Consider the following 21,755-nt stretch of genomic DNA (forward strand, 5'->3'; position numbering starts at 1 on the left):
CAGGGCTGCAAGGCAGAATTTCAGACTCAAGGCCAGTGCTCTCACGAGTCCTGCAGTTTGTCTCCACAGGACAATGGGGTATGGCCTTGCCCTGCTGGTCCCCGAGAGCCTCAGGTCACCTTTGGGATTTTTACAATGAAGAATGGCCTTCATTGTTCTGGCTCTGGTTTCTGATCGAGTGGCTCCCCACGGGCCGAGCCTGGGTCCCACTTGTGACTCAGGCACACACAAAGCTTCTTTCAGTGGCTGCTACAGAAGAGAGCACAGGGGCTCCCTCCTCTCCATGTCCCCATTCCTGACCTGTGCACCCTAGGCCAGGCCTGGCTGACCTGAGCCACCTGCCCCACCCCCGCTTTCTCGCCCTGGCTTCTCCCCAGTCTCTCCCGCCAGGGCACCCATGCACTCAGGGGCTTTGTGATCACAGCCTGACTTCCTGCCTTAGTTTTCATCAGTGCCAACAGGGCTCACAACGATGGCTTTCACCTCGGGATCTGAATGGATTAACGAAGAGCCCTGCCCTCATTAATGGCTTAAAGCCGCCATCACAGGAGTGAATTCAGTGCTGCAGGAGTGGCTTCGTTATAAAATCAAGCTGTCTCCTGCACCTTGTGTGGTCTTGCCGAGTGGTGCTCTCTGCCATGTCACGATGCAGGGAGAATACCCCAGCCAGATGTTGAACAGACGCCAAGGTCATGCTCTCAGATGTCCCAGTCTCCAGAGCTGTGAGCCAGAAGAAACTCTAGTCTTTACAAATTGCCTGCTCTCAGGATTTTGTTACAGCAACAGGAAACAGAATAAGACCAGGGCTTTGGAAAAACCGTCTCCTCCAGAAAAGCTTTTCTACTATATCCTTTTCTCATAAAAACTCCTGGACACCTTCTAACACCCAGTGCCACTCTGTCTGCCTCATGGGCCTCAGAAAGCCCGTACTTCTCTTTGCTGCCTCCTGCCTTAAACTTCAGGAAGAACTCGCAATAAGATGTGACTTTAAAAACAATTGCAGGGGCCAGCACTGTGGTGTAGCGGGCTAAGCCTCCACCTGCGGGACCGGCATTTCATATGGGCAGCGGTTTGAGTCCTGGCTGTGGGTGGCACTTCCGATCCAGCTCTTTGCTAATGGCCTGGGAAGGCAGTGGAAGATGACCCAAATGCTTGGGCCCTTGCAGCCATGTGGGAGACCAGGAGAAAGCTACTGACTCCTGTCTTCGGACTGGCCCAGCTCTGGCCGTTGTGGCCATTTGGGGAGTGAACCAGTGGATGGAAGACCTTTTTCTCTGTTTCTCCCTCTCTCTGTGATTCTACCTCTCAAATAAATAAATTAAATCTTAAAAAAAAGAACAATTGCATACAGGAGAGGAGCTCCTGGCAGTGTTTATGCATTTGCACATCTTTGGAGGGCCCGCTGTGTCCTCCAGATCTATCTTTGGAAGCCCTAACCCCTAGTCCTTCAGAAAGTGGCATTATTTGGAAACAGGGCATTGCAGGTATAGTTAGTTATGAACAGGTGGGCCCTGCATCCAATCTGAGCAGCAGCCTTATAAAAAGCAGACACTGGGACCCAGAGGCAGCCACACGCACGGGCAGACCACCACATGAAGATGAAGACAGAGAGCAGAGGAGGCAGCCACAAGCCAAGGCACACTGCAGACGGCTGGCATTACACAAAGGCCGTGGGAAAGGCACAGAACAGAGCCTATTTTTTTTAAATTTTATTTAAGTTATACAAGTCTCATATATTTCATATACAGAACAGACTCTTTCACAAGCCTCACAAAGAAACAACCCTGCTGACGCCTTGATCTCGGACTTCTGGCCTCCAGAGCTACCAGTGTGTGGCATTTTATCAAGATGGCCCCACCCAGTTAATACAGGACCATCTGACAAAGCCTCTGAACATTCTAAAGGCACATGCCCTTGGATCCGGTGATCCCACATCGAAGAACTGACTCTTCTGCTATGCTCACGTCCCACAAACACACACAGCTAATCATCTGTACCCTGGTGTCGTTTAACAGCAAAACCCTGAAAGGGACCTGAATGACAGTTGGGAAGATGTGAATGAAATGCACTGTGGCAGAGCAACTTTATGCAATCCTATGGAGCTCCCGGAAAAGAATGAAGCAAAAGATGGCTTGGGGCAGGAATCATCATGAATGGTAAGTTAAGGTGGGGGGTGTTTGATGGGGATCAGGACAAATGCATGGTCTCACAGTGTGCCTGCAACCTGCACATCAGTAACTCTGTATAAGGGAAATGCAGACAACAGCCTGAGAGGCGATCACAATCAACATCGCCGGTCAGAAGCACAAGGACCCGGTGCGTCTGAGGATGTGCCACATTCTCACTCATGAGATGTCTGGCCAGGCATATGGAACCTGAATTTCTCTATGAGGAAACAGCAGACAAACTCAAACTGAACAGCACTTCATAAACTGACCAGCCTTCATCCTCTTCACCATTTCCCTGTCATGAAAGCTGTCTATGGAAGGAGACTCAAGAGACCTGGCAGGTAGCAAGCGACCCTGGGTCAGATGATGGATCAGGGTGGCGGGGGGAGGAGGTGCCAGAGAAGACATGACTGAAGCAAGTGACAAAACTGGATCACAGACTGCAGCACGAAGCATCCTGCCACCATGATGTTTCCAGAATGTGATGATGTGCTATGGAGGATGGAGTTATGAGTGAATATTCTTGTTCATGGTGAATACACCCTAACATGTAAGGGGCTCAGGGGCGTCATGTAAACATGTACTCCAAATGGTCCCAAAGATACACTTCTGGATAGATAGATGGGAGTGCTAAGTGCTAAAAGATTTTTAGAAATTGCTAACAAGGGGTCGGTGCTGTGGCGTGGCAGGTAAAGCTGCCTCCTGAGGTGCTGGCATCCCATGTGGACACTGGTTCGTGTCCTGCCTGCTCTACTTCGATCAGCCCCTGCTGATGGCCTAGGAAAGCAGTAGAAGATGGCCCAAGTCTTTGGGCTCCTGCACCCACATGGGAGACCTGAGGGAGCCTCTTGGCTCCTGGTTTCAGATCAGCCCAGCTCTGGCAGTTGCAGCCATTTGGGGAGTGAATTAACAGATGGAAGACCTCTTTCTCTGTCTCTGCCTCTGCCCCTCTGTACCTCTGCTTTTAAAATAAATGGATACATCTTTAAAAAAATTGCTAGTAAAAAGTGGCACACACATACCAAGGAATAACACTCAGCAATGAAAAGGATAAAACTACCTACATACACAAGGACATGCATGGATCTTAGAAACTGTGCATGGGTGAAAGAAGCCAGATGCAAAAAGACTACATATTGTATGACAGCATTTAAATGGAATTGAAAAAGAAAAACTATTGAAAAAGAAAAACTATGTAAACAAAACACATCAGCGGTTACGTGAAGCTGGGGTGGGTGTGGAGATTAACTGCACGTGGGCAGGCGGGAACTAGCTGGGGTGACAGAAGTATTCTGCACCTGGGTTTTGGGGATGGTGCCCCCTGGGGGAATTCCAAAGAATGTACATCATACTCCAGAAGAGCATTTAAACTGAGGAATTTGGAAAAGGGATATAGAGAAGAATCCTGTACACATGTAACTTTTTTTCTAAGCTTGAAATTATTTCAAAATAAAATATTTTTGACAAATAGCATAAAAAGACCTCTATGGGCTAATACGAAAGGTTTCCAAGATATATATTTCATATATATATATATGAAGTCTGATGTAATATAGTGTATACAGTGTGTATGAAAAACTTACATAAATATCATATATATATGCATATGTACTATCAAAGGGCCTTCACAGGATTCAGAGAATATGTGTGATGTGCCTTAGAAACATTGTACATGAATTTCAACTTCTTTGCACCAAAATAAAGTCATCGTTAAATCCCATTATAAAAAAAAAAAAAAAATCCCATTCTCCACAAATTTTCTGAAGTGTCTGTGGATGTTATGAGCATGTGTGTGTTTACAATAGGTGTAGGCAAACAAAGGCTTGCTTCTTGCTTTTAATATTGTGTTTGAAATTGGAAAGGAGGAAATCAAACCATCCCTATTTGCAAATGACATGATTCTATATAAAGGGGACTCAAAAGACTCCACTAAGAGACTACTGGAACTCATAGAAGAGTTTGGTAAAGTGATAGGTTATAAAATCAACACACAAAAATTAACAGCCTTTGTATACAAAGACAATGCCATGGCTGAGAAAGAACTTCTTCTTCTTTTTTTTTTTTTTTTTTTTAATTTTTTTGACAGGCAGAGTGGACAGTGAGAGGGAGAGACAGAGAGAAAGGTCTTCCTTTGCCGTTGGTTCACCCTCCAATGGCTGCCGCGGCCGGCACACTACAGCCAGCGCACCGCGCTGATCCGATGGCAGGAGCCAGGAGCCAGGTGCTTTTCCTGGTCTCCCATGGGGTGCAGGGCCCAAGCGCTTGGGCCATCCTCCACCGCACTCCCTGGCCACAGCAGAGAGCTGGCCTGGAAGAGGGGCAACTGGGACAGAATCCGGCGCCCCGACCGGGACTAGAACCCGGTGTGCCAGCGCCGCTAGGCGGAGGATTAGCCTAGTGAGCCGCGGTGCCGGCTGAGAAAGAACTTCTAATATTGATCCCATTCACAATAGCTACCAAAAAAATAAAATACCTTGGAATAAATTTAACCAAGGATGTCAAAGATCTCTACTATCAGAATTACAAAACATTAGAGAAAGAAAAAAAGAAGATACAAAAAACTGGAAAAATCTTCCATGTTCATGGATTGGAAGAATCAATATCATCAAAATGTCCATACTACCAAAAGCAGTTTACAGATTCAATGCAATACCGATCAAAATTCCAAGGACATTCTTCTCAGATATAGAAAAAATGATGTTGAAATTCATATGGAAACACAGGAAACCCCAAATAGATACAGCAATCTTATACAGCAACAACAAAAAAAGCTGGAGGCATCACAATACCAGATTTCAAGACATACTACAGGGCAGTTATAATCAAAACAGCCTGGGCCAGCGCCGTGGCTCACTAGGCTAATCCTCCGCCTTGTGGCGCCGGCACACCGGGTTCTAGTCCTGATTGGGGCACCGGATTCTGTCCCGGTTGCCCCTCTTCCAGGCCAGCTCTCTGCTGTGGCCAGGGAGTGCGGTGGAGGATGGCCCAGGTGCTTGGGCCCTGCACCCCATGGGAGACCAGGAAAAGCACCTGGCTCCTGGCTCCTGCCATTGGATCAGCGCGGTGCGCTGGCCGCAGCGCGCCGGCCATGGCGGCCATTGGAGGGTGAACCAACGGCAAAGGAAGACCTTTCTCTCTCTCTCTCTTTCACTGTCCACTCTGTCAAAAAAAAAAAAAAAAAAAAAAACACAAAAAACAAAACAAAACACAGCCTGGTACTGGTACAAAAATAGATGAATAAACAAATGGAACAGAATAGAAATGCCAGAAATCAATCCATGCATCTATAACCAACTTATCTTTGACCAAGGAACTAAAACCAATCCCTGGAGCAAGGACAGTCTATTCAACAAACAGTGCTAGGAAAACTGGATCTTCACAGGCAGAAGTATGAAGCATTGACCCCTACCTTATACCTTACACAAAAATCCACTCAAAATGGATTAAAGACCTAAATTTACAACCCAAAACTATCAAATTATTAGAGAACCTTGGGGAAACCCTGCAATACATTTGCTTTAACAAAGAGTTCTTGGAAAAGACCCCAAAGGCACAGGCATTCAAAGCCAAAATTGACAAATTTTGTACTGTACTGCAAAAGAAACCCTCAGGAAAGTGAAGAGGCAACTGACAGAATGGGAGAAATTATTTGTAAACTAGGCAACTGATAAAGTAATAATAACCAGAATACACAGAGATCAAGAAACTCTAAAACAACAAAACAAACAAGAAAGATTAAGAAATCGGCAAAGGACTTAAACAGGCATTTTTCAAAAGAGGAAATACAAATGGCTAACAGACACAAGAAAAAATGCTTAGGATCACTAGCCATCAGGGAAATGAAAATCAAAACCACAATGAGGTTTCACCTCACCCCAGTCAGAATGGCTTTCATACAGAAATCAACAAAGAACAAATGCTGGTGAGGATGTGGCGAAAAAGATACCCTAATCCACTGTTGGTGGGAATGTAAACTGGTAAAGCCAGTATGGAAGACAGTATGGAGATACCTCAGGAATCTGAATATAGACCTACCATATGACCTAGCCATCCCACTCCTGGGATTTTACCAAAGGAAATGAAATCGGCACATGAAGACTTATCTGCACCCCCATACTGCAGCTCAATTCACAACAGCTAAGATATGGAATCAACACAAATGCCTGTTAACTAAAGACTGGAGAAATTATGGGATATGTACACCATGGAATACTACACAGTGGTAAAAACAAAACAAAACCAAATCTGGTCGTTTGCAACAAAATGGATTAAACTGGAAAACATCATACTTAGTGAAATAAGCCAGTCCCTAAGGGACAAATAGCTTATGTTCTCCCTAACCTGTGATAACTAATAGAGTATTTACATGATAATCTATAGAAGTGAAATTAACACTTTAAGAAATGACTTTGAACAGCCCTTGTCTTGACTGTTGAGGAACAGTTTTTTTGTTTTTCATACTGTTTGTTTTACTCTTTACTTAACATAGAGTTAATCATATGTGTATAAAGTTAACTGAAAATGGATCTTAGTAAAAAATAAGAATGGGAATAGGAGAGGGAGGAGGAAGAGGGGTAGGAGAGTAAGTGGGAGGGCGGGTATGGCGGGAAGAATCACCATGCTTCTAAACTTGTAATTATGAAATGTATGAAGTTTGTTTTCCTTAAATAAAAGGTTTCTGGGGAAAACAAAATGAGAGTGTGTTTGCTGGAACATAGCCATGCCATTTGGTCATGTAATATCTAGGGCTGTTTCTGTGCTACATGGGCAGAGCCAAAGAGTTGTCACGGGGACTATAGACCATAAAACCAGACGTATGTGCCATCTGGCCCTCATGCAGAAAACACTCGCCAACATCTGGTTTAAACACTGTGAGACACAAACAATGCAAGACAGTAGGAGCTGCTTCAAGGCAGTAGGAATTTGGATTTGGAATATGAAATAGACCACATTTACATGATAAACTTTTTTGTACTCTTTGAAGTTTTTCATACCATGTGATTATATGGCTTTGATAAAAATGTGTTTTAGAATGATCTTAAATGGCTCTTCATTTTTCAAAGACTAAATGTCCTTGCTCTCAACTCCCTGAGCAATGTGCCGTCTTGTCTCCTTCTGATAAGAGGCTCCCTTTGCCGAAGGCCTCTGGCTTTCCCTCTAGTGTGTCCCTCTGCAGGGCTGGGTGACATACCTGGTCTTGCTTCCCCCAGATGATCTGCGTGGGAACCTTGATCTTGTCCATGTTCTTGTGCAGGGAGTATCTGGACTTCTCACTGACGATTTCCAAAAACACTGTCAGAAAAGGAAAACAAGTGAGCGTGTGCTGGGCTGTGGCTGTGGGTACCACCCAAGGTCCGGGGGAGGCAGCAGGTGGGGGGCACCCCTTCTTCTCCTCTGAGGCCCAAGGAAACATTCCAAGCCTTGCAAAGTTCAGAAAGAAAAGCCACCTGTCGCCTGCCATTGGAAGGGGAGCCAGGTTGAAAGCAGGGCTACTTACACTTCCTGTAGAAGTTGTTGTGAGGGAGGCGGACATCCACGAGGCCCTGCAGGATCTAAGCGTGAAAAAGCCAAAGTTAGAAAGCAGGAGAAGCAGCACTTCCTGGGGTCTCTGCCAGCCTGGGGACAATGCAGGGGATTCACCGCACCGTCCAGGATTTTAGGGTCTCCTAATTCTCGGAATTCTCATGGTGTTGTTATAAAGTAGTCAGGAGTAGCTCCTAAGCTGCTGTTTCGCATTTGAAAGAACATCGGTAATGCTATGAGGCCAAGAGGTCCCTCCAGCACATAAGAGGCCCCTGAGATGGCCTGATGACTGCCCTACCTTGAGAGTCTCTGCCTAAGATATGATGGGGGCCGGCGCCGCGGCTCAATAGGCTAATCCTCCACCTTGCGGCCCCGGCACACCGGGTTCTAGTCCCGCTCAGGCCGCCGGATTCTGTCCCGGTTGCCCCTCTTCCAGGCCAGCTCTCTGCTGTGCAGTGGAGCATGGCCCAAGTGCTTGGGCCCTGCACCCCATGGGAGACCAGGAGAAGCACTTGGCTCCTGCCTTCGGATCAGCGTGGTGCACCGGCTGCAGCGCGCCAGCCATGGTGGCCATTGGAGGGTGAACCAACGGCAAAAAGGAAGACCTTTCTCTCTGTCTCTCTCTCTCTCACTATCCACTCTGCCTGTCCAAAAAAAAAAAAAAAAAAAAAAAAAAAAAAAAAAAAAAAGATACAATGGGTTGGGGGAGGTTGGCGCTGTGGCACAGCAGGTAAAGCCACCTGCAGTGCCAGCATCACATACAGGTGCCAGTTCAAGTCCCAGCTGCTTGATTTCCAATCCAACTCTCTACTATGGCCTAGTAAGGCAGTAGATATCTCAAGTCCTTGGGCCCCTGCACCCTCGTGGGAGACCCAGAAGAAGCTCCTGGCTTCAGGCTACGGATAAGCCCAGCTCCAGCTGTTGTCGCACCATTTGGGGAGTGAACCAGTAGATGAAAGATCTCTCTGTCTCTATGTCTCTGCCTCTGCCTCTCTGTAACTCTGACTTTCAAATAAATAAATCTTTTTTTAAAAAGATACAATCAGGATGAACCCACTATCAAGTCATTATTCACTAACACCCCAATGCAGAATAAAGCCACTTTTTAAAAAAATGAATGATTAGGGAGGATGGGCCTTTTAAGCAACAAAGAAATAAACCATGGGGTTGTTGTGGTGGAGTGGGCTAAGCTGCCATTTGATGCTGGCATCCAATGGGGTGCCAGTTAGAGTCTCAGCTGCTCCACTTCCAATCCAGCTCTCTGCTAATGTGCCTGGGAAAGCAGGGGAGGATGCTCAAATGTCTGGGTCCCTGCACCCAAGTGGGAGACCTAAATGAAGCTTCTGGCTCCTGGCTTCAGCCTGGCCCAGCCCCAGTCATTGTAACCATTTGAGGAATTAACCAATGAATGGAAACTATCTCCCTCTTTTTCTCTCTCTGTCTCTCCTCTTTCTCTAACCCTGCTTTTCAAATAAATAAATCTTTAAATTAAAAAAAAAAAAAAAAACAGAAATAAGCCATTGATAAAACTCTGGGGAGGTTCCAACATTCCTTGTTTACCAATTTAATGTTGTCTCTGCCTTCCCTGATGACAGGCACCAGCTCAGGTATCCTTCCATCCTGCACCTGCTCACCCATCCACTCTCCACACCTGCGTTATCAAGGCATTCTCTCATCTCTGGATCCATCGAATCTATACCTAGGACCAACCTCATGCAAGCACCATGCCAAAGTCTGGGGACAGACAGTCAACTGAGACTTAGTCCCTGATCTTACAGAGTTTAGTGTGGAAGACACAGGCAAGCAAAGGGACAACCAAAACAAGATATGATCCAGTGGGCTGAGGGCCCGGGTGCTCCTTCTCTCCCAGGAAAGAAAGGCTTTTGTACCTGCCATTTATTTTCCCTCAGCATTTCATATCCCTGACCCCTGGACACACAGAGCTTTCTTGAACACTGTTGCACTACTCTATTCTGGGAAGCAGTCAGTGCTGCGAGAGGACAGTGCCACTTCGTGACTAAGAGAGGACTTCAGGGATGGAGGCCACCACAGATTCAGGTTCTGGGTGCTCCCTCAGACAGGCCACACCTGCTAACCGAGTGGTGTTTGCAACTTCTCAAGAGAGCCTGTTCTCTCATGCCCCAGGGGGACCCACCCCACCCTGAGGCAGGGTCCAGTTCCTAAGGTAGGAGGAGATAATTCGTGTTAACAGGCCTAACCCTGGGCTGGCGCATGGTGTAGTAGGTAAAGCCACCACCAGTTCGAGTCCCAGCTGCTCTGCTTCCAATCCAGCTCTCTGCTATGGCCTGAGAAAGCAGTAGAAGATTGCCAAGTCCTTGGGCCCCTGCACCCTCGTGGGAGACCCAGAAGAAGCTCCTGGCTCCTGGCTAGGGATCAGCCTAGCTCCAGCTGTTGTGGCCATCTGGGGAGTGAATCAGTGGATGGAAGACCTCTCTCTTTCCCTCTCTCTGCCTCTCTGTAACTCTGTCTTTCAAATAAATAAATAAATCTTTGAAAAAAAAGAGGCCTCAGCCATGGACTCTCCTCACCTGCTTCTACTCAGAAAATGCTACCTTTAGCCACACGGCTATACAAGTACTGGAAGTCACCTCTCCCTGTGCACCTCAACTCTCTCATCTCCACTGCTGCCACCGGGCCCACACCACCACCACCTCAAACGGGCCTCTTTTCATCTGTGTTCCCCCACACTCCTTAGGGGTTCTCCTACTGTACTTAGGAAGACCCCAGCATCCTTCCCATAACTGTCAAGGCCCTGCAGTTCTCATCGTGGGACTTGGGAACCCAGGAGATCACACTATGGTCAACATTACTTGTCTTTCCCACTGGCATTCTCTTGAAAGCACACTGCCTGCCTGTACCTATATGATGTGGGAAACATCGCTGGACAGTCTGACATGTCACAGGCACTCACAGGAGCTACGTGAGTGAACAGCTATCAAAGGACAAGGAGGAGTGAATGCCCAGGTGACGGAGGGAATGCATGCAGGAAGCTGGTACTCACCAGCTAAGCCCATGGCAGAGGGCAAGTGTTCGGCTGTGGGGAGCACGTTACCTGCTGGGGCACCTTGAAGCGGACGTAAGAGCAGAGTTGGAGCATTTCACTCATCTCTTCCGGGGTGGATGGGATCAGAGGGATCTTCTGCATGGCAGCTGAGTCTTGTAGTTCTTTGAGCCGTTGAACAAACTGATTATCAGTTGAATACTGCAGGCCTGTAAGATTCAAACCGAAATGGCAGGACACCCCTGCCTTTTTGCTAACCTCAGTTGCTATAGGGAATTTTCAACAGCAGCCTAGACCTACTCTACTTCAGGTTTCAGTCACTGTGGATTTCCTTTTTAATTGGTACTACCGTCCTTGCTTAAAGTCAGAAGCACATTATGAAAAACACAGAGAAGAATCCTTCCGGGTATTTTAGAGATTGATGACTCAACTGTGGTCCATGGGCCAGGAGCAGCAGGAGGCCCCAGAAAGGCCCCTGCGCCTCTTGAATCTGAATGTGCAGTTTAATCAGTTGCAGGGAGGGAGGGTGTCATAGCTATGATGAAGTTTAAGAAGCATCTGTGTAGAAAGAAACTTGCCTGAGCCCCTTTGCCTCTGTATTGTTGAGAGTTGCTTTGAAGCAGGACACGAGGGAAAGAAAGCTCTGAGCTGCAGTGACTGGCTCCCCTTCCCTTGGCCTAGATCCTCTTGGCACTCAATCTTTTTAAAAGTGTTTTTAAATTTAATTTCAACTACTTGAAAGACAGAGTGAGAGAGAGCAAGAGAGAGAGTGAGAGCGCTCTTCCATCTATTGGTTCATTCCCCAAATGCCTACACCAGCCAGGGCTGAGCCATACTGAAGCCAGGAGCCTGACACTCCATATGGATGTCAGGGCTCCAAGCACCTCAACCATCATGCACAGCTCCCCAGATGTTAGTAGGAACCCAGAAAGGAAGCAGAAGAGCCAGAACTCAAAGTGGCACTTTGATAAGTGCTGCGGACGTCACAAGCAGCAGCCACCATGGCACTACATTGCCTGCACCACTTCTCTCTTATTTGGGGTCAATACACAAAACACAGGGAGAATGAGCCTTCTCCTCGCTGTCCCCCACATGGAGCAGCCGCTCTGCTGCCCCTACACCCACCGCCCCTCTTCCTCCAGGAAGAGACGATTACCAAGCTTGGGCCCCTTGGAGACTGACCACTGTTTCTTATTACCCCAGAGATGACCTGAGGGGAGTCCATAAAAGTTAGTGTCACACAGGAGGGTGAAAGGAATTTCCCCTTCCAACAATGAGCAAGCTTCTAGGTGTTTCACAAAGCCAAAGAGCTAGATTTTAGAAAAAAAAGGGGTAGCATCGATAATACTGGTTGTGTTGCCAAAATCCACACTTCTGCAGCCAGCAACCATCTCAGATCTAACATGGTATCGTGTGTGCTTTTCCTAACGCTGTGGAGAACATTTCCTCTCTCTAAAAATAATTCTAGGCTCAGTGTCATGTGGATGGGGCCCCAGTACAGGAAAAGGACGTTAGTGGAGAAGCCAAGTGAAATCCAAAGAAAGCCGGAAGCCTAGTTCCTTGTAATTTAGCCATCTCGGTTTCTTAGTTATGACAAGTGTGAGCTGTTAACAATAGGGGAAACTGGGCAAAGGGGATATGGAACTGTCCACACCACGTATGTAACTTCTAAAAATGTAAGATAATTTGGAGAAGACATTTATTTAAAAAAAAATCAAAGTAGAATATAATCCTGAAATTGTTTCTACTTACTCATTTTCACATACAAAGTTAACTTTAAATTTGCAAATTAAACTTGGTATAAGATTCTTCTCTGAACAAATGAACGTGCACTTGAAAAAGCCAGTTAGATCTGACCTTCCGTAAGTGACTTCAAACCGAATAATATTCCACAGAGTCTGTTCCTCCAACTCTGAAATTTTGTTATTGAGACCCAGTGATTTCAGACACGGTGCTGGGAAAATGGGGAAGAAAATTTGAGGTTTTGTCTTCAAGTCCAAGGTGCTTAACAGACCTGAAAACCATTCACTCTCAAGGTAGCGAAAGAATTTTAAAAGCCAACTAAATTACATTTCAGTAAAAGGTATAAATGTTCAGCTCATGGTTGGATTCTTGGTGGATCACATAAAAAGGTAGTAAAGAGCCGGCGCCATGGCTCACTTGGATAACCCTCTGCCTTGTGGCACCGGCATCCCGTATGGGTGCCAGGTTCTAGTCCCAGTTGCTCCTCTTCCAGGCCAGCTCTCTGTTGTGGCCCGGAAAGCAGTGGAGGATGGCCCAGGTCCTAGGGCCCTGCACCCGCATGGGAGACCAGGAGGAAGCACCTGGCTCCTGGCTTCAGATCAGCACAGCGCTGGCTGTAGCAGCCATTTGGGGGGTGAATCAATGGAAGGAAGACCTTTGTCTCTGTCTCTCTCTCACTATCTAACTCTATCTGTAAAAAAAAAAAAAAAAAAAAAGTAGTAAATATGAAAGGATTTCCAAAACAGCCACAGGATGGGGTCTAGGGTTAGATAGTCTGGGAGTAGTTCCTATTCTGTCTCTGGCACTAATGTAAGTTCTTTGTGCCTCAATGTTCTCATCCGTAAAATGAGCATAATATCTTGATCTGGATGTGACGAGGCCAAGGCAACTTCAGCTGGCTGACAAGGTCACAGCAGAAGGTCTGTCTCAGCAAGGCATGAGAAGGACAGCTGCGGTCCTCTTGGTGGTTTTAGGTTTGATGGGAACTACACTCTGCATAAGCAAGCCGGAGCTTCCTGGTGGTCCTGCTAATGATTGCTGTATTCCTAATTTTAGGGAAGAGCACTTAGTCTCATAACCTCCAAAATGTCCATTGCTTTGTAGAATTCTAATCAAGCAGAATGTTAGTGTAAGAGAAAGGAAAGGGTTAATGCCTTATGCAAGGTTGAGCTGTTTGTAGAAAAGAATTAAAAGGCAACAGGCTCTCTGGTATATACTTCCCACTAGAATAAAGATAGATGTTAATAAAACTTTAATTCACTATATGCTACAAATACTACAATGGTTAGGATGTCAAAACTGTAGAATAGATCTAAGTAAACCTTTAAATAAGTACAATAAAGAAATTAAAGAATTACAGAAAAAATTGCAAAGAGGGGATATATTTTAAAAAGGGTCTGCTTTGAACTTGGGGCTTCTAGTAAAGATTAGATTAGGAAGGTACTATTCTAGGTTATGTAGCCAATTTCTGCATAGTTCAGCAGCACTCAAGGCATTGGCTTGTGTGGGCAGCCTGTTTTCTTGCACCTGTCTGTGATTGTAACCCATGCTCTGAGTATGCCCTTGAAAATCAAAAAAATTATAATTAGAAAAAATGGACAACAGGCTTTTCATTGTAAGAAGAAAAAATCATTGTGTGGCTTATGATATAAAAATAAAGTCTGGTGCTCAAACGCCAGAGCCATGCCATCAGCCTTGCTGTGAGTGCCTCTCATTTCTTCAAGCGCCGACACCTCTCACACCTTGGGGCCCCTGAACTGGCTGGAGCGGGTCTCTGGCATGGATGGTAATTACAAATGCAAAGAAAGATGTGCCCCTAAAATTTGGCAATTTACTACATGCAAATAATATGCTAATTAAGCACCAAAGTGACAGAGGGAAAGAGAAATTAAGATTTGTATCTATTACATCTTACAAATCTAAGCTTAAAGACTTATGGAAGAAAAACAAATTTAAAAATACAACTTCAGAAGGTAATTTCTGCAGACATGTATAGCTCGGGTTAACACATATACAAGAACAGAAAAACCAAAGATGCTTTTTTTAAAAAAAAAAAAGGGATGTGATAATAAACAAAGATTTCTGAGTTTCTGGTGAAAAGGAAAGAGGCATAATGTCCCCTTCATTTGATAGGACTACTGACAGAATTAAATCCACATAAAGAGCTTAGTCAGGGCTGGCGCTATGGCATAGCAGGTAAAGCACCTGCTTGTAGTGCCGGCATCCCATATGGGCACTGGTTTGAGGCCCGGCTGTTCCACTTCTGATCCACCTCTCTGCTATGGCCTGGGAAAGCATTAGAAGTTGGCTCAAGTCTTTGGGCCCCTGCACCTGTGTGGGAAACCTGGAAGAAGCTCCTGGCTCCTGGCTTCAGATCAATCCAGCTCTGGCTTTTTCAGCCATTTGGGGAGTGAACCAGTGGATGGAAGACCCCCCGCCTCTGTCTCTGCAACTCTGCCTTCAAATAAATAAATCTTTAAAAAACAGAGCTTACCTCAATAAATGTTGGAAATTAGTATATTAACATTATATTTCAAAGTTTTTTATGTTGCAAATCACCATACACTTTTTTTTTTTTTTTTTGACAGGCAGAGTTAGACAGTGAGAGAGAGAGAGAGAAAGGTCTTCCTTTTCTGTTGGTTCACTCCCCAAGTGGCTGCTATAGCCGGCGTGCTGCGCTGATCCGAAGCCAAGAGCCAGGTGCTTCTCCTGGTCTCCCATGCGGGTGCAGGGCCCAAGCACTTGGGCCATCCTCCACTGCATTCCCGGGCCACAGCAGAGAGCTGGCCTGGAAGAGGGGCAACTGGGAAAGAATCCTGCGCCCCAACCGGGACTAGAACCCGGGGTGCTGGAGCCACAGGTGGAGGATTAGCCTAGTGAGCCGTGGTGCTGGCTACCATACACATTTTTAATTAACCATTTCAAATTCTCTGTGGGGGGACCCGGCGCTGTGGCATAGAGGGTAAAGTTGCTGCCTTCAGTGTCAACATCTTATCCTGCAATAGCAGAAGCTGGGCCTATCTTAAGCCAGGAGCCAGGAGCTTCCTCCGAGTCTCCAAAGTAGGTGCAGGGGCTCAAGGACTTGGGCCGTCTTCCACTGCCTTCCCAGGCCATAGCAGAGAGCTGCATTGGAAGTGGAGCAGCAGGACTCGAACAAGCACCCATATGGCATGCTGGCACTGCAGGTGGCAGCTTTACCCACTATGCCATAGCACCGGCCTTGCACATCTCTTAAGTATATAGCAAAGATGATTCCAAAAAAAGTCATAGCAGATACTGGCTACTTGTTTTAAGTCACTCAGTAGGATGTTGTGGCCTAGTAACTCACCAGCAGGGCACACGAGACAAAGGCTGGCAATATCCGATGGGTAGTAAGCAGCATACACACCAGCCACGTGGCCGCCCATGGAGGTGCCCACTAGATGGAAGGGCTTTTTGTTCAGCTTCAGGCATTCTACAAACTAGGAAGGTGAATGAGAAGGAAGCTTGGTTACACAGCTGAAGACAATGACAATGGTGACTACAGAATAAAAACTGCTCGTGCTTCCTATGGACAACTGCAAAGAGCCATGGCTGAAAGGGGGTCTGAAACCACTGGCCCCACTGTCAAGACGAACCCTGTGGCATGCATGGACTTCTCTGTACCTGGCACAAGTGACTGAGGGATCATTTCTAAGCATAAAACCAACAAGAATTCCTGTACTTAACGAGTCTGCACACTGTTCTACCAAGGTCCAGAGAGTAAATATTTCTATTTTGTGGGCCATAAGCTCTGCTGCAATACTCAGCTCTGCTGATGTAGTTGTATGTTGTAACATGTAGCATATGTTGTAAGACGATATGTAAACAAAGAGCTGTGGCTGTGTTCTGTTAAAATATAGTCTACAAAAACAGATGACAGGCCAAAGACAGCTCATGGGAGTCACTGTATGATGAATCTGCCAAAATTCAAAGCCCTTCCCATCCATACAGCCATCTATTCATAGAACTATCCACACATCCATCTGTCTGTTCCATCCTTCCATCCTACCATAGGGTCAGCCATCCAACCAATCATCTACCTGTCCATCCATCCATCTAAAAAAATTATTGGTTAATTCTTATCAGACACTATAGTCAGCCTGAGGATACAGTGAGAAGATAAAAAGGTAAGGTTCTTGATCTCATTAGAATATCTAGTTTAATGGGCAGGGGGGAGGGCGAACATTAAATAAATATCCTCATTTGGAAGACACACCAAAGTCAACCTGAAACTGATGGGTCACTCAACTGTGATATGGCTTGACAACCCAATCAAGATAGATGCTAAAATAGAGAAAGATGCAAAAAAAACCCTCCCCGACTAAGCACAAAGGCCACTGCTGTTACCACACAACTGGGAAACAGAAAAACAGATACCCAAGAAGAGTAAAGGGCTGGAAGAATTCTGAGCTCCCTTTTCAAACAGCTCAAAAAAAATGCCCTGATTGTATTTATGCACAACAACTGCAAAAGGCTTGAAAGAGAACAATTTTTACTAAGTTGTGGTCCTCCACAGCTGAGCAAGGTTTCATAGGGTTGCAATTATTTGCAGACAGCACAGAGACCACTCACAAGTCAGCATGAAGCTCTCTTGCCTGCCCTACAGATTTGGGTAGGCAATGGAGGGCAAGAGGCACATCGGGCAATTTCTGATGGAGCCTTGTGCTTACCTGATGTATCCTCTTGACTTGTCCATCTATGGATAGGTCATCCAGGGAGGAGCGGGTGGTTCCCTCATGTCCTGGCATGTCCACACAGACCAAGTGCAAGTTCTTCGGAAGGAACTAAGGATGTATAGACCCAAAGAGTCAGCATGTGGGGTACAAGCTCCACTTGATCTGGCAGCAATCTGGAACTGCTTTCCCTTTTCATCCTGGCTTACTGGACATGGCCACTTTCTGTGATGTCTATCCACTTTTCAGGAGGGATTGCCCCTCCACCTTACCAAGTGACCTGGGCCACCATCCCTAGGGTTATATGGGTATAGGCCACCCAGTGTTTTACCCTACCAGTGTGAATAAACATTGCCAAAAGCTTTATAGGGAGCAGTGGTCCCCAAGGACTAATACACAGACGGAAGCGGGCCTCAGAGATGACTGGGAAGAGAGGATGAAAGTCAGGGTAGCAGGCTGAAGACTCCTGTTCTGTCCTGACACTGATGGGCAGGTCCTACCTCCTCCTCTCCCTCCTTCCTTCCACACTTAGTCCAGCCACACCGCCACTGATTTGCAACCACAAGGGATAATACTGTTCTCCCAGAGAACTTGGCTAGGTCCAGAGCCAACAGGAGCAACATTTCCCCAAAGAACCATGTCTCATCACCCTGATTCCAGTCCCATTTTTTTTTTGTATTAAAGACTGATTTCTGAGATGATTATTATCCTAAAATGCCTTTTCTATTTAGAGATGCACCACTTTTAACCAGGAAACTAAAAAAAAATCAGTTATCAAAAAACAAATGTCCCTTTACAGGAAAGATGCTCATCAGAAGTACAGACAGGAAGTGAGGGTTCACTAAGGCATGAAGACAACTTTCCTCGTAGTAGAATTTGGAAGTTAGATCGCCAGTAGTGCACAATGTGTGAGCTTTTCCCTCCTGGTGCAGACAGTACTTGGGATCCTTGCATATGGTCCTGCCCGAGGTGGGAGCTGCAGAAGCTTCCTGCCCAAGACTTCCATCAGCTAGAACCTTCCCCAGCGAGTCCCTTGAATCTAGCACAGCAAGTGGCCACATCCAGGAAGCCAGGACAGAAAGTGAGTTCCAGAAAGCTGGCAGATCAAGAGAATTTCTTTACATAGCTAAGGAAAAAGACAAGGCAGAAAGTAGAGGCGGGAGGGGGGACAGGAAATGGAGAAGAAGTGGAGGGGGAAAAGGGAAAGAGAAGGAAGAAACATGGAGAACAAAACAACAATGATTTTCAAAAGCCCAATCTTGGTCATCATGACCGTTCTCAGACAAAGCTATCAGAAACCTCCCCACAGAAATCTCCATGAGGTGGAGTTCTAAGCACAGGTTTCACACACAGTGTTCAACTCAATCAATTCCATCTGATGAAAGAACTGAATAAAACACTGCATTCATTTTCAGACCACTTGAACTGTGTGGTTCCAGGTTCCCCATGCCCTTGGCCAGGGCTGGCCACATCACATCCTTTTCCTCTAAGGGGCAAGAGGCTAGCACTGCACCTTGACCACGCTGAGCCACATATCCTTGTGTGCGGAGAATCCATGGAGCATGAGGATGGAGGGCTTGGACCCCGGCCTGCCCCGGAAGGAATAGCAGAACTGATAGCCTTCGTGGTGAACGTAGCGCACCTGCATGCCCAGCGTCCTCCGCCAGTACCTGAGGGGAAACACAGGCAGAACGGCAGAAGCACACCTTGGTCAGTGGTTTCCACAGGGGCACAGGTCCTCTCTGTAACACTACTCCCCATTCTTGACCTCTAGGACAAGCCACACAAAGAGCACCAAGCCAAACCATTCTGGAAAGTTCTACCGTGATGCATTTCATTAACTACCCTAATGAGGAAGGGAAAGGCCATGTTTTCTAAGAAGTATGTCCCACGCAATAACCTCTTGTTAACATGCATTTCTGGAGAATCTGAGAGTGCTAACTCATTCCTGAGAACCATCTGTCCCAGTCCTCTGCCTTGAGCCCGCGCAACATATGGCAGCTGGTTGACAGCTCAGCTTCTGCTGCTTACATAAGACTTGGCAGTGGTGGCGTTTGGCTCCAAATGGATTTCAATATGAAATTACCATCTAAACAAACTGAACTCTCTGCATGAAGAATCTCTCCCTGATGAAATTAATGAAATTAATTCAGAGGCTCACTTTGTGATATAGTTTACACTAAAGCGGCAGCCAAGTCTTGCAAAAACAAATAATCTAAACTGACCAGTCCTCTCCCTTTGTGTAAAACAAGGGGAGAAGGCTATTCATTCATGTTTACTTGAATCATACACATGCCCAAGATGGGGCTCGGGAGTGGAGGTGGAACGAGGTAAGAGGCAGGGGGGTAGGGAATAGAGGCAGGAAGGAGTGTTCATTGTGTTGCTTCTAGTGCCTTCTCAATGATTGCATGGCCAATTCAAAATACTAAGAGCTGGAAAGCTCTTCTCTGACAAAGCAAGCATATTTCAAAATTCTAAATCATGGCACCAAAATATGAGCTTGTTCACTCACATGCCAGCTCACTCATTCACTGATTCTATGATCTTGAATCTCAATTTCCTCATCTGTACCATGGGGAAATGTTGCATTCTACTGAGGATATGGCAAAGATTAAATGAGACAACTCACACATAAAGTCTTGCTCAATGCTCAACATACAGTAAGTATTAAGGAAATGGTAGGTATCTGTACTATACAAAAATAATTCTGCCCTTCCAAAAAATCATATGATAAAATCCAAGGGAAAAAGTATGTGAGGGGAATATCTGCAACAAATATGATAGCCACAGATTATTATCCTTGACATATAAAACGCTTACAAATTGATATGAACCATGCTAAAAATCCCAATTCAATACTATGAAAAACAAATGAAGGGATAACTCAGTGTAGATGACAATTTTCAGAAGGTTTTATTTATTTATTTCTTCATTCATTCATTCATTCGAGGGGCAGAAAAAGACACAAAGCTCACAGCCACTGGTTCACTCCCAAACGTCTAGGGCTGGGCCAGGCTGAACCTGGGAGCTGGGCATGGAATTCAGGTGGATAGGGACTCAACTGCTGGATCCAACACCTGCTGCCTCCCAGGATCTGCATTAGCAGGAAGCTGGAATCGGGAGATGCAGGTGGATATTGAACCCAGACACAGAAATATGAGATACAGTGTCTTAATCTCTGGGTCAAACACCACCCTACAGAAGAGAGATGAATGACTAACAAACATAGGAACCTTGTTCAAGTTCACTGATAAAGAAATGAATGTGGGGCCAGCACTGTGGCATGGTGAGTAAAGCTGCCACCAGCAGTGCCAGCCCCTATATGGGCACCGGTTCCAGTCCCAGCTGCTTCACTTCTAATCCAGCTCTCTGCTATGGCCTGGGAAAGCAGTAGATGGTCCAAGTCCTTGGGCCCCTGCATCCATGTGAAAGACCCGGAAGAAGCTCCTGGCTCCTGGCTCGGATCAGCGCAGCTCCAGCCATTGTGGCCATCTAGGGAATGACCCAGCAGATGGATGACTTGTCTCTCTCTGTTTCTCTCTCTCTGCCTCTGCCTCTCTGTACCTCTGCCTTTCAATAAATTAATCTTAAAAAAAAAAAGAAAAAGAAAAAGAAATAAGTCTGTGCCGTGGCTCAATAGGCTAATCCTCCGCCTTGTGGTGCTGGCACACCAGGTTCTAGTCCCGGTCAGGGCGCCGGATTCTGTCCCGGTTGCCCCTCTTCCAGGCCAGCTCTCTGCTGTGGCCCAGGAGTGCAGTGGAGGATGGCTTGGGCTCTGCACCCCATGGGAGACCAGGAGAAGCACCTGGCTCCCGGCTTTGGATCAGTACAGTGCGTCGGCTGCAGCACGCCGGCCATGGTGGCCACTGGAGGGTGAACCAATGGCAAAGGAAGACCTTTTTCTCTGTCTCTCTCTCTCACTGTCCACTCTGCCTGTCAAAAAAAAAAAAAAAAAAAAAAAAAAAAAAAAAAAGAAAGAAAGAAATGAATGTTACAAGATACTTTGTTGAATAGAAAATACAAAATGCGTGTGGAAGGAGAGTAGTTGTGCAAATGCTGCTAGTGACTGCTCACTCCTCAGGTGAAGATGGGTAAGGGATTCTCTAATTTTACTTTAAATTGAGTTGGCCGGCGCCGCGGCTCACTAGGCTAATCCTCCACCTAGCAGCGCCGGCACACCGGGTTCTAGTCCTGGTCAGGGCGCCGGATTCTGTCCCGGTTGCCCCTCTTCCAGGCCAGCTCTCTGCTGTGGCCAGGGAGTGCAGTGGAGGATGGCCCAGGTGCTTGGGCCCTGCACTCCATGGGAGACCAGGAAAAGCACCTGGCTCCTGGCTCCTGCCATCGGATCAGTGCGGTGCGCTGGCCGCAGCGCGCCGGCCACGGCGGCCATTGGAGGGTGAAGCAACGGCAAAGGAAGACCTTTCTCTCTGTCTCTCTCTCTCTCACTGTCCACTCTGCCTGTCAAAAAAAAAAAAAAAAAAAAAAGTTGAGGTGACAGGGTGGGTATTTAACCTAGTGGTTAAGATGCCCACGTCTGACATCAGAGAACCTGAGTTCAATTCTCAGCTCTGGCTCCTGACTCCAGCTTCCTGCCAATGCAGATTC

General features: G+C 46.4%; 1 protein-coding gene across 6 annotated transcripts in view; it reads right to left on the reverse strand.

Annotated features, from left to right (window-relative positions):
* Window positions 1-21,755, reverse strand: part of ABHD6 (abhydrolase domain containing 6, acylglycerol lipase) — a 58,995-nt gene that overhangs the window by 4,367 nt on the left and 32,873 nt on the right. For all 6 annotated transcript variants that reach the window (XM_008260838.5, XM_008260839.5, XM_089306027.1 and 3 more), the window contains 6 exons: window positions 18,664-18,820; window positions 17,148-17,261; window positions 15,785-15,917; window positions 10,765-10,922; window positions 7,666-7,720; window positions 7,360-7,460 (listed from right to left, as the gene is read on the reverse strand). In XM_008260838.5, the coding sequence (XP_008259060.1) occupies window positions 7,360-7,460; window positions 7,666-7,720; window positions 10,765-10,922; window positions 15,785-15,917; window positions 17,148-17,261; window positions 18,664-18,820 (718 nt within the window). The remainder of the gene's footprint in view (window positions 1-7,359; window positions 7,461-7,665; window positions 7,721-10,764; window positions 10,923-15,784; window positions 15,918-17,147; window positions 17,262-18,663; window positions 18,821-21,755) is intronic.

Source organism: Oryctolagus cuniculus, chromosome 10, assembly GCF_051225735.1.
Source record: "Oryctolagus cuniculus isolate XC-2025 breed Fujian yellow rabbit chromosome 10, ASM5122573v1, whole genome shotgun sequence".
Classification (NCBI taxonomy): domain Eukaryota; kingdom Metazoa; phylum Chordata; class Mammalia; order Lagomorpha; family Leporidae; genus Oryctolagus; species Oryctolagus cuniculus.